Source organism: Chelonoidis abingdonii, chromosome 7 (genome assembly GCF_003597395.2).
Source record: "Chelonoidis abingdonii isolate Lonesome George chromosome 7, CheloAbing_2.0, whole genome shotgun sequence".
NCBI classification, from domain to species: Eukaryota; Metazoa; Chordata; order Testudines; family Testudinidae; genus Chelonoidis; species Chelonoidis abingdonii.
The window spans coordinates 95,846,499-95,861,826 of record NC_133775.1 but is presented as its reverse complement, the minus strand read 5'-3'; the positions used below and the strand labels follow the sequence as shown (position 1 = coordinate 95,861,826).

General features: G+C 38.8%; 1 protein-coding gene across 3 annotated transcripts in view; it reads right to left on the bottom strand.

The window, feature by feature from the left end:
* Nucleotides 1–484: 484 nt before the first annotated feature.
* AFF4 (ALF transcription elongation factor 4) overlaps nt 485–15,328 on the bottom strand; it is a 97,353-nt gene continuing 82,509 nt past the window's right edge. For all 3 annotated transcript variants that reach the window (XM_032769188.2, XM_032769186.2, XM_032769189.2), the window contains 9 exons: nt 14,274–14,511; nt 11,911–12,008; nt 10,082–10,145; nt 8,974–9,110; nt 8,484–8,555; nt 6,504–6,597; nt 5,251–5,294; nt 3,945–4,165; nt 485–3,312 (listed from right to left, as the gene is read on the bottom strand). In XM_032769188.2, the coding sequence (XP_032625079.1) occupies nt 3,194–3,312; nt 3,945–4,165; nt 5,251–5,294; nt 6,504–6,597; nt 8,484–8,555; nt 8,974–9,110; nt 10,082–10,145; nt 11,911–12,008; nt 14,274–14,511 (1,087 nt within the window). In that variant the 3' untranslated portion in view covers nt 485–3,193. The remainder of the gene's footprint in view (nt 3,313–3,944; nt 4,166–5,250; nt 5,295–6,503; nt 6,598–8,483; nt 8,556–8,973; nt 9,111–10,081; nt 10,146–11,910; nt 12,009–14,273; nt 14,512–15,328) is intronic.

Here is a 15,328-nt window from a genome sequence, read left to right as displayed (position 1 = left end):
CCGTCAAAAGACAAAAAAGAGCCATCCAATGTGCTCTGTTTTACGGTTAATATTTCAAATCGAAATAACTCATGGACTATTTTGTTCTGGTGTCCTGAAGGCTCATTTATAATTATAAATGATGCAACTTGTTATTTCGGAACCTGAAAATTTGACAGCAAATTCAAAATAATGTTCATGTCTGAGCAAGCCTAGTCTGATTATTAAGCCTTTTTTTTATTTTTTAAAAAAAGATTCACCACTGGGGGGGAGGGAAGAATGTGGAGGGATGAATAAAAACTACAACACTGATGTGTTAAAATATAATCACATAGGGAATCCTTAATACCAGGAGTTAAGGATTCCCTCATGGTAAGACACTAGTGCAACTTGCATTAGCACTCAAATGACATGTATTTCCCACATTGCGTTTAAAGGTTAAAAAAGGACAGGTTTTGTTAGCTTGCATTTTGGCAGAGAGATAGATGCTTATGAACTGTTTTCATTTTGTTTTAACTACTCTATCAGGCAAAATAAAATTCTCTCTCTCTGAAGCAATGGGTAAAGCTCAAGTTAGATGCGCTTTTGGAATTGTCAAATGTGAGTTTAATCCATTTGAAATGGCCTAAGTTGACGGAGGAGTGAGTTTGTTTTTAACAAGACCATTGCATGTGTGTGTCTTACACAGATAAAAACCTGAGACAATATTCCAGAAGAATTTCACCAGAATGTATACTATTGAGGCAGGACTCTGTCAGTTCAGGTCCCCATTTTGAGCGACTGTAAAGAGTTTTCTAGACTTTTTAGACAAACATTTAGAATCCATTGGTCTGAAACTGAGGGATACACTAAACTGGTCTCTTGAAAATGTACCACCCAAAGATACTGGTGAGACTCTAGTTAAGAAAAAAACAATATTCCCATACAGCAATGGTAACGGTGCACATAACGGAGCAAGCTAGAAACAGCCATGCTGGCTACTGCAGCCCTATACAAAAAAATAAAATACAAAATGCTGCTTCTAAGAAGGTATTTTTATATAGCGTCAAAAGTGTGCTAGGCACTTTAGAGTATTAAAGGAAAAATAGTTGACAGTGTCCCATTAACCAAGATGCAGAGTTTGAGAGTAGAGAAAGTTCCATCTCTAACAGCAAACAGAGAAACTAACTTACATAGTGATTCAAATAAAAAAGGCTATCAAACAGACCTGAATGTAGGCTGAAGTATAATGGGGAAAGTTATAGGTTGACTAACTGTCTCCATTTGCATGTAGCAAACTTTTCTGGAAGTACAAATAAATGTTGTAACACAAAGGAAGCTCTATGAATATGCAGCTACAGTTTAGTGAAGTTACTAACTTGCAAAATTTCTTAACTCTTAAAGCCCATAGGACATACTGCAGTACTAAGTAGCGTAGAATTCTATTCCTTCTTTTGAGGTTGCCACCATTTTGGCACTTAACTACAACAACACACAAATTTAGTGCAATAATTTTCCTGAACATGCACATTCACATCTGGTACAGGATAAGGGGGGGGCAATGGGAGATAAAAACAAAGCAGCATTCCACAATACCACTCTAATGGGTTAGGAGTTTGACTCTTTAAAAGGAGACCACTGTAACAGGAAGTCAGTTTCTATGACGCACACTATGACTGATGAAAAAGAAATGGAATTTTACCAAAAGTACTGCAGAAGACCAACTCCATACAGTATACATGGTCCTGCTGTAAAACTTCATCTTGTAAACAGTTCATAAAATCTTCACCTAAAAGTAAGGCATAAGGCACACCAGACATGATAGGGGCACTAAGCAATATTGAAAGGAATATAATTTTTAACCTTTTACTCAGACAATAACCTTATGTGGAAAGGTACTTTGGATTACAACTTCTTAAAAGCAGCCACTTGGAACTCAATGCAGGATTCTTGTTGCACCAACATACTTCTAAAGTGAATATTCTGCTCCCCTAAAACATCTAACTTTAACAGGGGCCTCCATTAACATGGGGGTAAACAGACGTTTTAAATAAATTCTGTATCAGAACAGTTTCACAATATCACTGTGAAAGATGTGCTCTGCACCCCACAATGGCCATTATCACATGATAGTGTCCATCAATTAGCAGACACAAAAGGAAAAGATGGATCTTAGATTGCTTTTTATGATTTTTGGTTTCCCAGTCAATGGAAATGATACAAACAGCTCTAATAGAAATTATTTATCTGTTCTTTCAACTGTTAAGTTGGCTGTTTCAGTAAGGGTCCAATAATGACAAACAAGATGACAAAACCTATTTTAAATGAAGAGAGATAAAGCACAAAATAGTCCATTTATGAAACGTTTCCAGTATGCACCTATTTAGAAACTGAAGCTCATTCTCACACCACTTCCATATTGCATTAAATGCAAGTTTACTGTAATGTTTTGTGTTTGCTATAGTGTTAACCAAGTTTTCTGAAATTGTCTTGAAAAAAACAACCCAAGTTAGACATAACTAAATCTCTTCCATATACATCTCTTATATTTTCATTTAAATGAAATATCTTAATGTGTAGAAGAATATCTCTAGAACTTTTCTTAAAATTTAGTACAAATTCAGTAATAATAAAACTGTACTTATTTAAGATTTGAGTCATAGGCATTAGGCATGAAAAACTTGGTGTTCCTACAATTTAGAACCTATCAACCCTTACTTTGTTTTACAAGCTCTACCACCACAAGACATTACAGAGTAACAAGCTCACACAGTACTTAAATAAAGTGTCTACATTTAATCTCTGCTAAGTACTTGATAGGGTAAGTTTATAGGAAGAAATAGCTAAGTCTTAAAAGAGCCCATAACTGGGCTTTGTAAAAAATTTTTAAAAACAAATGAAAATAAATAATAGGATTTAAAACTGATTAGTTATGTATTATTGACTGGAATTCCAATCCCACTACAGAGCAGAGAAGCCATATCTTAATATGTAGCCGATTTTAAAATATTTAAATAACTTAAAAATGAGAATACTGAAGAAGTCCATTAACATGATGTGGTTTGGGGTTAGACAAACAGAAGAGGATGAGAGACGTGAAAGCATTCCTTGCTTTTAGTGTCAACTAAGCAATGTGTTATGGCAGTCTTCCTTATTGACATGACACAGTGTTATGGAGAAAATCAGAGGCAGCAAGAAAAGTGTGTTCTACTTTTGATTCCTTCAGTTCAAGATATCACTTAGCATCCAGACGCAACCAATGTAATCCCTGTCGGGTGTAACGCACTAGGTCTGTCATGATGCTCGAATTAAAGATCAGAGGACCCATAACTTTATCCAGTTCAGCAAAGAACTCTAGAATGACACAAGAAAACAAAAACTCTTTACATACACTCTCACATTGACTTCCCTTTGTAGAACGTGGTGCTGAGGAAGAATTCACCTATGACATACTAACAAATACTATACATCTCTCACAGATGACACCACAGGAGAGAGAAGAGGTGGAAGGAGGTAAAAATGGTACAGGGATAAAAGACTATTTCCAATAGAAACCTAAACGTTTCTGCAATAAAATGATTGATAAGAACAAGTGGAAAAGGGTTTGCGCTGAAGTTAAACAAACATTCTCAGAAGTAGTGAGTTCCCGCTGAAAGAAATTTGCATACTTATTAAATAAATTTTTAGAAATGGAAATCTGAGTCCATCATTGCAAACTATAAGTTATATCAAGTCCCCAAAATTATATCTGGCTATACATTGCTAGTGTGGGGCTTATTTATTCATTCAGAATCAAGATCATAGGAGAAGTCTGAGATATTACTGAAATTCTAATGCAATAATTATCCATCTTTCCATACAGCAAAACAACTGACAAAACATACCTGGTGTACTATTAGTGGATTCTCTCAATGTGAAAGATCTATTAGCATTTATGGCACAATTCAACACATTTGATTTTACAATTAGATTCTGCCAAGTCTTACCTCTTTGCTCTTTAGAAAGTTGTTCAGCTTGGTCCCAAATTTCAGTGGCATAGAGAAAGTTGGATGTAACCTGGACATAGCTGGCTGCCATCTGGTGGATTCTCTGTGGAATAGTCACAGAAGAACTGCTCCCTGAAGGGTTGGTTGCCCCCGAAGAGTAATTCCCTGAATTTCCTGGAGACAGCTTCGGAGAGACCGGAGATGGCATACCAACAGGTTTGCTAGTTTAAAAAAAGCATGATTTTTAAAATACAAAATGTGTGTGTATTCTGACACATCAAGCTGCATAATTTATTCATCTGGAATTATAATAGTTTGTACTTCTATAGGGCCCTTCCATCTTGGGATCTCTCTTTACTTACATTTGAGTAAAGAAACCAAGTTTAAGTGACTTGCCCAAGGTCATATGAAGTATGCGTCAGACTTGGGAACAGCATTAAGGCTTCGAGTTCTGTGGTTTAACCTTATGACCAAATTTCCTCACCATTTAATCTAATCATTTTTATAGAGGAATGTTTAATAAATTTAAGTTCTAAGGAGTACACTTAAAAGAAACCTGTACAAAATCAGAACCATATGAAAGGGCTATATTGCCATACAGGCTGAAATTTCTCAACCTATTAAAAATTTTAAAATCTAAGTTTTAGTAGGTTACTTCAGATGTATATGTTCTCTGACTATACAGAACAGATAAATACATCAATACACTATTCTGAGGGTTTAAACAGTACAAGTAAATTGCTCCCTATGTTCTCCTACAGAGTTATGTTTTGAATATATCGTTCCAAGCTCAAATGGTTCCACGCATTTAAGGAAGTCTATTGTCCTCTTAATACTGGGAGGGAAGGAGGGAGTGTATCTGAAAAGAACCCATTGAAATTAGAGTTGTGTATTAATTCCACACAGGAGGGCATAACTCCTTACTGCAGTAGAGATCTATTTAAAATCATGCTTGGAGTGCTTTCAAGGACAGCAGTGTTTTAAAATATTTATCTGAATAATTAAATGAACACATTTAACAGTTCATCTGACACACAGCTGAAGCCTGGATCCTTGCAACAGTACAATTGGCTAATGAGACTTCAGATAAAATTATATAACATTACCAAACAGTGACTTTATAAACCTTACATAGATACCTTATTATACATAAATTAAGATATAGGAAATGTCTAGCTAGTTTAATAATCATTGAATTCAGCTCCTGTAGATTATTTTATTCCATTCCCTCTCCCCCACAAGATTTAAACATGTCTAAATCAAGAAGGAAAAGTGGTTAAAATGTACAAGTTACAAAGCTGCTTACCTTCCCATGCCAGGTGACGGTGCTTGAGAGTTATTATAGGAATTCTGTTTGGGGAAAAATAAGTTTGTGGGGTGATCTCCAAGGGTATGTTAATTGCTTATTAAAACAGGTTTTACAAATGGATACATTTCTTTGTGACAACCAAAAGTCTGCACCAGTATGGGAGAATCAAAGCACTTTAAATTTGGACAAAATATCCCATTTTACTGCTGACAAACTAAGGCACCAAGAATTTATGTGATCTGTCTATGGTACATAGCAAGCCAGCAAAATAACGGGGATTAGAACTCAGGTCTCCTAACTTAATTCCTTCCACTGACCACTAGACTCTATTGCCTCTGGTGGCAAGTTTCATATTTTTTCCAATCTTCTCCTTCTAACAGCAATGTGAAAGCTGTTAACACTGGCACTGAGCAATTAGACTCTTTCCTCAAAAGCTACAAAATTATATTAGCATGCTCTTCTCCTCTATTTAAAGCTAGGATTTCCAAAGACGACTACAAGCTTCCAAATAAGATGCCTAATTCCTACTGGCTCCTTGGAAAATCCCAGCCTAAATTCAGATTAAGCAAGCTCACTCAAGTTTTAAATGTCTTGACCTCATCTGAAACAACTTAGATTCAAATAAGTGAGTAAAAGGAAGATTATTTTTTCAGCCTCTGGTAGTAGATTTAAACCAGATGAGATTTAAAACAGATTTTTACTGAAAATTCTAGAAAGTCTCATGGGAGTATATGAGAGTTCAGGCAAGCTAGCTAAGAGCACTGCCTTTGGAACTTTGGTAAAGCTGTTAGATGAGCTAAAAATTATTTATTCAAACACCAACTTCTGCAAACGGACAGCTGCAGTCAAAATGTACCACTAGAAACAGAATTCCCTTAAGATCATACATGAAAGTGAAGGTTCAACTTTGTAATGTCTGTAGCCAGTAAGAGGTACTTTTTATCCTCTCTGAGATCTGCTGAATTGTTTATTCTTTAAAGCAGACAAAAGCTAGCTGAAATTATTATAAAATGGAAAAGTATTATGCTAAGACCCGTAGGGTTATGACAACATTGTGGTCATGCTGCAGTAACAAAAAAATAAAGAGTTCTAAAACACTGAACATGAGTTTACTTTAAGAGCCACATTTTCAGATAGGGGCATATCAAAGTACACGTGTTAGAGGAATCAGGAGAGTACCTTGGAATTTCCATTTTTTTTTATTTATTTTTTTAAAAAAGGACTCTCTCAGTAATATAGGAACTTTTTACCTTTAGATGTTCTGTCAGTGTTTTAGAGTATTTCAATGCACTCTCCTTCTTCAGCTTGAAAAGCCTTAGATATAACAGGGACTGGCATCGAAGACTAGGCAAAGAAAAACGGCAACACATTTATAATGAGTGTGCTTACAAGGGTCAATAATGCAGTAAACAGCTAGCAGCTGTGTGTTTTTCAACATATTCTCTGATGTATGGAGTTGTAGTTTTGCCATCAATAGTAACGATGTTTCATTTGTCAGAGAAACTAAAGATAGTCTAAGCTTGAGCACAAGACTTTAGATATACAATCTTCATTGTCTTTACTTACATAACCAGAGTCCTGCTCACTAAGTTGAGACTACAACCCTAAATCATCTCCTAGACTAGCAAATAAATGAAAGAAATTAAAAAATAAATGAAGCCCATTACACCAGGATGTGCTGATACAACATGCAGAGTCTGACATCACATTCCTCTTCCCCCCACCCCCAAACTGATTCCTGTCCCCTCTGTACTCAGCCGCCTGAAGAATTTGGAGTATTAGCAAGGTGATTCTTTGACATACACCCCAAGCTGACTAATCAGTAGGTGGACACCATGGGAAGATGTTTGGGCTCCCCTAGTTTTCTGCTGCTGCTTCTTTCAACCCTAAGGGTCAGTGTGCAGTTCAATGTCAGGGCCTCCTTTGCAAGGCAGAGGCTCAAATCTGTGCTATAGCACCTCTATCTTTTAAGCAATAAATGTTGATATTCTTGTTTCCAGAAGAATCAGTAAATTATTTAATGCAATCACTATGCTTTATGGAATATTTAGCTTCTCAGAACAGAGATACAATGGTAGAGAAATATACTTTTAACTTGACAGCAATACTGTCAATTTCTCATAACAGGAAAATTCCACATCCGCATACGCATGAGCATGAAAGCAGAGCTACAGACACACTGATGCTGCAGCTTTAGTAAAGTAGTCTAACTACTCAAAAATTCACAAGCGTATAATAAGTAGTCCAAAAACTGTCTGTTTTAACCATTAAGCTTGTTATATCTACAGATCAGCCTTTTCATGTAATGCCCCTCAACCCAGGAGCCACAGTTGGGAGCAGGGCTGTGGCTCCCAGGGACACAGGCAGGGGTAAGGGGACCGAGGCTGGGGCTGAAGCCGCAGCTGGGCCAGGGGCGGAGCTGGAACAGAGCTGGGCAGCACTCCCTCCCAGACCCCTGTTGGGGCTGGCCCGGACCCCACTGTGCCACCCCAAGCTTTCCTCTGTGCCCCGTTAGGAGAGTGCACCCAACAATTTAGGAATTACTGCCATAGATGGACCAGACATCACAAGGAAATCAGACTCCCATCAAAAGCATTAGCTGACAGCTCACCTTTCACTAAGTTTATAAGCGAGAAACAAGAACTGATTCTTGGCACTATTCGTATCACTTCAGTCGTAAAATTTACTTTTAGGTTTTAGTTTTATTTTTTTTTTTGGTCTTAAATGCCTCCTTTTTATTCCCTCAATATTCAGATACACAGGAAGATTAATAACAGATATGAAAGGGAGATGCTATGCTGGATCTAACTACCTAAGGTAGTGTTCCCCAAACTTTTTACCTTGTGCCTTCCCTTACCCCATCTGCATACCCTCCGCCCCTGGAGCCGAAGCCAGGAGTGAGGCTCCGGCTCTGAGAGCCAGGGAGGGACATGGACAGGGTAAAGGGGCCACGGCTGGGGGCGGAGGTGGGAGTGGAGCCTCGGCCAGGTGGCGTGGCCAGCAGCTGGGCCAGCAGCAGAGCTGGGTGGTGCTCCCTCCCCACCTCCAGTGGGGGCTGTCCTGGGCCCCAGCCCCATTCTAAGGTTCAATGAAAACTTCAAATATCTTTGAGTACTGAATTTACAATTCAGTTAAAAACAAAAGTTAAAAATACCACTATGCGTAACCTTTGGACATGGTGCACTCACTAACTTGACTCAAGATGTTTTATTAGACCAAAATGTACGTACCAAAGCACTGCTAGCCTTTTATCTGCAGCTGTAGCATCTGGTGCCAAATAATTTTTCAGTTTCATAGTGTATCTGCAAACAAAGACATCAAGTAAATGACAAATAAAAACACATGATGTTGTCATTTCTCAGTTGCCATTTGTCATTTAATATTCTTTTAAGAAAACTATTAAGGCTTAGTTCCAGCTGCCCTCGTATTTTACCAGAGATCCATAGATGATTTACTCAAAAGTATGGATGAGGAAAGTTTTGGAATGTTTTTTGTTTTTATATTACAATTTGCATTAACATTAAGACCCTTAGATGAAAGGATTTAAAAGTCCTTTTACAAAACAACATGAAGCCTCAAAATATGGATAAGTTGGGTAAATTTTTACAGATGACCAAATGCAAGTATTGGTGGCAAAATCAAGAATAGAATCTGGGCACTTGCTCCCAGTTCCCGGGGTCTGACCACTAGGCTCCACTTTACTTGCTTTATAAAGCTTACTTGATTAATTCCACAGTTTCTGAATACATAGGGAACGGGGACTTGGATTCCTGAGCATTTTTCTCCAATGCATTCCCACATTCGATGAAAGACACTACAGCATCGAGATAGAAAACAGCTTTCTCAAACCTGTCAGACTAAAGAGAATGAAACATTAAAAACAGAGAGAAGAAGTGGGAGAGAATTACAGTATTAGAGAAGAGTACAGGTTCAGAAGAGTTAAACCAACCTAACATTATGTGCAACCACTAGATAGATGTTTTGGGTTCTACTGTTGTACAGACAAAACTACACAGGATCTTTTCTGGGGGCAAGACAAAGATGGCACATTTATTATGATAACAATTTGATTTTTGATCAATAACTAATATCTTAATCCTTACACACATACACATACACACACTCATCAGATGTTCTGCAGCTGCTGCACATTTACCAGTCCTGAAGATAGCTTAAGTTCATGGCTTGATATTGCAGCTCGGGTTTATAGCTTGTGGCGGTAACTGGCCAGGAAAGTCGGGCACAAGGCCGAGCTGGGTCTCTGCTGGGCCTGCACCGATGTCCTTCCATGTTGGCAGCAGAATGCTACCCTCCAAAGTCTCCCATCTCACCCATCCTTTTTGTAGGATTTAGTTTGAATCCAGAGCCTATAGGTCTTGCTGTGTCTCGCTGCCTCTGGGTTTGGTGATTGATCGCCCGTCAATTGCAGGCGTGACTTTCAGCTTTGATTGTCCTTCTATTGTACCTTTTCTTTTTAGGGTGGACACTTCTTACTTTGTTAGGGCTCCTGTCTGCATTTTCAGCCGTTGGGGTTTGAACTTTACTTCATCAGGACAGGCTGGGGCTAGAAGTTGATTCCATCATTCATATATGCCTCATTCACACATCTAAACTAAACTAATAAGATTACAGCAGGGTTTGCAAAAATGAAGGTTGGAGGAAGCTTTTACAAAATGGAGTGAGCGTTTTAAAATGGGATTTGAATTACAATATGGCAAAAGTGAACAGAAGTTACAATGAAGGCAAGTGTAGTGAATGGTGAACAGAAGTTACATTAATAAAGTGAATAATTAAAAACAATTTCATTTATCAGTTCTACACTACTTACCAATGCATCTGCATTGTGCTTTAACTTCTTTGCTTCCTGTAAATAATGATCGGCCGAGTACAACCTGCAATATAAAAAAAAAAAATTATGAATTTAATAAGATGAAAATTGAATCCCTTTCTGTGTGTCAAGCTTTGTAACTGACCGCCCGCAGAACCCTCACCCCCATGTTCCCCGCCCTCTGACTTCCACCACCTCTAGCCACAACCCCAGCTCCTGACCACCCCCAGAACTCCCCTGCCCTCTATCCAACCCCGTTCCCCCACTCCCTGTCCCCTTACCGTGCCACCCAGTTGCACCAGGCCAGGCAGCCATGCCACCCAGCTGGAGCCAGCCATGCACCACGCAGCACAGAGCACCAGGTAAGGCCGGTCTCTGCAGCTGCGCTGCCCCAGGAGCTCGCAGCCCACGACCCAGAACACTGCACCAGTGGCAGGGTGAGCTGAGACTGCAGGGGAGGGGCTGGTAGCTAGCCTCCCAGGCCAGGAAAAAGGCTGGGCAGAACATCCCGTGGGCCAGATTTGCTCACCTCTGCTCCAAAGAGTAACTACAAGAGATCTTTAATTTTCTATTTTACTGTATTAAATGCTGTATTTACAAGGTCACTGTCTAAAATCTGAACACGATTTTCCAAACATACAAATAGTTGGAGTTAATCATTCCCCTATTTCACCACAATATGAAGTACTGGGCACACCCGATTTCATTTAAAGTCAGCATTTTATCACAGTTCATTTAAAAGTGAATCATATTCTCCTCTTAGAGTGGCCCTATAGCTGACACTATAAAAGGAAAAAACTAACATCTTTAAAAATCAGTTTACTGTAATCACGTCTAATTATAATTATATGGTTACTGCATGGTGTCACTGCAGGGCATAGTCAAAGCCACCCGGGTGCCCTAATTATACATTTCTGTACCTTAATATATTTGGATTTCTTTTAAGTTTATCCTTAACTCTGAATTTCCTGGCTTTAACATACTTGGCTTGTGGATAACTACAACTTCCCTCTAACTACAGATATGTGCGCCGAATTTTAATTCCATCGTAACTTGGTTTTGTCTGGGAATATGTAGCAGAAGAAAAAACAAACCACTCCCATAATCAGGTTGTTTGCATATGGTCCTTTATGTTGGCCCTTAAAAGTACTTAATCCAAAAAGCAATTATTTTAAATCAATCTTGAAGTAGCTGATAAAACTAGAACCGAGCCCCTGTAAAAAACACCCAAGTATTTGCATGAAATATTGCATGAATGGATAATCTTGATGTGAATTCGGGAACATATTTTACCGATTCACATTCTCCAAAATTTGTTAACTTTTTGATAACTTTGATAACACAGGACCATATGATTCCATGATCCCACTTTTGTGAATCAGCAAAGGATCAGTGGCAGAGGATCCTCTCCATGAGTGAGAGCAGTCACTGACTCGGGGATGGGGGGGTGCCAACTCATCCCAAAGAGGACAAGCAGACTGGACAGGTGAGGTGTGAAGTGAGTCTGCAGAACGGGAGACTAGTATTTCTTAAAAATGGATACAGGACAATCACATACTGTCAAAATCCACTGCTCGCTTGTTTCAGGCTGAGTACAAATCTACAAAGGAGGCTGAGACTTCGGCCAAATTAGTGATACATGTGTCAGGCAGGCATACAATTACACAAACAGCATGCAGATCTCCACAGAATAATACTGTACATGTATGGCAAAGAACATCTCCTATCCATAGAAAGCTACTATACATTTTACAAGTTACACACTGAAATTAGTGCCCTGTTTAGGGAAGAGGAAATGTCATGAGCCTGGCACCTCTCACTGCTCTCACCTGTCATCAAAAACAAGCTTTGCTCTTCGGGACTTTGAGCTGTCTGTAGCTGGGATAGATGCAGGAGGGCAGTTTGATGAACTGTTTAGAACCTTTTCCTAAGAAGAAATAAATTGCCATAATTAGTAATTATAAAAGCAGTGAGAAATCTGTTTTAAAAAGAGATGATTGTTCATTACTTAAGTTCCTCCTGATGGTCTCTCTCTTCTTAAATGCAAACTAGGTCAGTTTTGCAGCAGGTTAATTGCCATTCACATTTACTACTTACACATCATAACTTTCAAAGGCTTCTCTCCTCATTGGTGCTCCAATATATGCTGGGGATGGAGCCAGACCAAGGAACCATAACCAGCTCCCTTACAAGCCCCCTCTCTGATGGGCCAAATGGATCTCTGCTAGAACGAATCTGATAAAAGGTTTCCAGGCACAACTGAATTCTCCTCCTCAACTTAGTAATGGCTAACATTCATTTATTTTACTGTCCGCCTAGGAGAGGTGCTACATGTATTTTCTGCTTTTCTATTCCTTTTAGAAGAATCAACTCTGTAGCATGATTTTTGCTTTAATGTTTCAGAAGTGGAGTGATCATTCTATTTTTCAGGAATCCAAAAAGTGTGCAAGGAGCCTTCCAAAGAGACATGGCTCCTGCCCCCCAAATCATACAACTTCAGCTCAACATGACATAGTAAGTGAGACACAAGGTGGGCACAGTAATATCTTTTATTTGACCAGCTTCTGTTGGTGAAAAAAACCTTTGACTGCTTCAAAAAAAAAAAAAAAAAAAAAAAAAAAAAGACAGCAACATATAATCTCCCTTCACCCACCATCAAAATGCAATCACTTCAGAACAGAAATACAGCCAGCTGTAGCAAATGTTCAGTGGCACACGACAAGACTATACTAACTTAAGACAAGAATTAAAACCAATTAAACTATAAGGAGATACTAATTACCCAAATTAAAAAAAAAAAATGGCCAGACTTGGTTCAGTGCTAAGGCAGGAAAAAAAAGGTGCCAGTGAATCTACAGTACAATCCACTGAGGGACCTACAGGCTCCCTGGAAGTCTCCCATACATGCACTGACTAGACCAACCCTGCCTGCCTTACAAAATCTGATGAAGTCAGCATCTGAGGTGGATGTCTGCAATCCTAGTTTAGATATTTCACTTGTCTGCTATTCTTGACCACCAAGTCACATTTTTCTCAGTTCTTGTCTATTTGTTATTTCAATCTGCACACTTGGCTGCCATGATTAGTTCCTCTGACTTTGCTTCAAACCTTTTCTTCAGACATTACTGAAGTTAGCAATTTATAAGATTTGCCAAGTACTGCAACATACCAATTACATCCCTAATGCCTCATTAGGCTTTGAGCTTCTGTTTGCTGTAGAGGCCTCAAGACAAGATGGCACCAACACACAACAATACAATCCAGACCTTGTGAATTATAGTCACATTTCACATTGAAATATTACGTTCTTGCCAGTTGATAGTACAGCAGTCACTGAGAACAGCTTACCATACAGCTAGGTTTAATGCCATGTTTTATCAGACACATTCAGATGTTATGCATCACCCAATAATATCCATTTATATAGGTGTGAGCAGGCAGGATCCCTAATTCCCCCCTCTCCACACACACACACACACACACAAATGCCACAAGAACACATTTAGTTTGAACTCCTCACAAACTGTTAGTTTCTAGAGATTTTAATTTTCAAAATCTCCTGTACCACCCCATTTTCTTCCCCAACTCAAACATAAACCTTTTTATTCTCCTGATAGCAGCTAATTACATCCACCTGGTCTGACAGCCAAGGCAAGTCAGCAGTAGCCCTGTGAAGGATCCTATCCTGAAACGCACCTCGGGTGAGGGGAAAGGGGGAAGAGGAGGATTGAACTGTCTTTTCCTTTACAGTCAGGATAGCAGTACAATCTGTTAAAATCACAAATGGCTCAATTATTTAATTGCATATAAAATAATGTATTGTTCTCCTATTTTACTTTGATGTTAAAAACTCTGAAAAATGTCACTGGAATCAAATTAAATGATTAATAAGCAACCACTGTAGTTAGAAGAACACTAATCACATTTGTAAATTTAACATTAGTACCAACCTACCCCCAGGATACTACGATTCTAATGAACAGCTACTGAGTTGTTTTCCATTTACAGGCCTCCTTATGACCCAATTACTTGTGCTCTACCACAGGGAGTAAACACCTTTAAAAACTAAATTACATTTAAGCTTAAAGTCAAAGCCTGACAAATTATTGCTTGGATTACACATTGACATGCCAGACTGCACACACAAACAATGAATATTAGAGGAAAGCATTTACAAAAATAAACTTCTTACCTTGACTTCCCTGGCACTGCTAGAAGCCTTCCCTTCGGTCTTTTTTTGTTTGGAAGACGAGTTACTTTTACTGCTGCTGCTACTCTCCTTATTACTGTTGCTGCTTGATTTTAAGGAAGAAGATTGACTGACTGTTCTCTTGCGGGACCCATGATCTTGCTTTGGATCTTTCTGAAGGACAGGGGCCACAGGAGAAGGGAGCAGATCCTTCTCTTTACCTGCACTCTGCTTTGAAGACCTGCACGAAATGAATAAGTACAGCTTATTTCTAGATACAGTGACATGAATTATTTTGACCTAACATGACTGTATATGGGGCTAATTAATTTACTTTTCACCTCATTTTTAATAACTGGCTTTTGGGCAAACCAGATTGAGCTTGTTTTTACCATTTGATCTTGTTCTGATTTGAAAAGGCAGCAGATTCTAGCCCAGGGGTCAGCAACCTTTCAGAAGCGGTGCTGAGTCTTCATTTATTCACTCTAATTTAAGGTTTCGCGTGCCAGTAATACATTTTAACGTTTTTAGAAGGTCTCTCTCTAAATCTGTAATATATAACTAAATATTGTTGCGTGAAAAGTAAATAAGGTTTTTAAAATGTTTAAGAAGCTTCATTTAAAATTAAATTAAATGCAGAGCCCCCCGGACCGATGGCCAGGACTTGAGCAGTGTAAGTGCCACTGAAAATCGGCACGCATGCCGTAGGTTGCCTACCCCTGTTCTAGCCAGAAAACCACTTTTGTTTAACAAAACAAAAACCAAACCAAACCATTTACAACCTGAAAAGTTAATGCCAATGTTTGTGCCAACCTGTCTCCACCTTAACAGTGCTATGGACTTTGTTCTGAATGTCTAGACTAAGGCCAGGTCTACACTGCGACTTTAAATCGGTTTAATGGCCGATATACCGATTTAACGCTGTATCCGTTCACACGACGTCATTAATATCGAGTTAACCGCCTCCTTAAATCGATTTCGGAACTCCTCCCAAACGAGAGGAGTAGCACTAAATTCGATAGTGATAACTCGGATTAGGGTTCGTGTGGACGGAAATC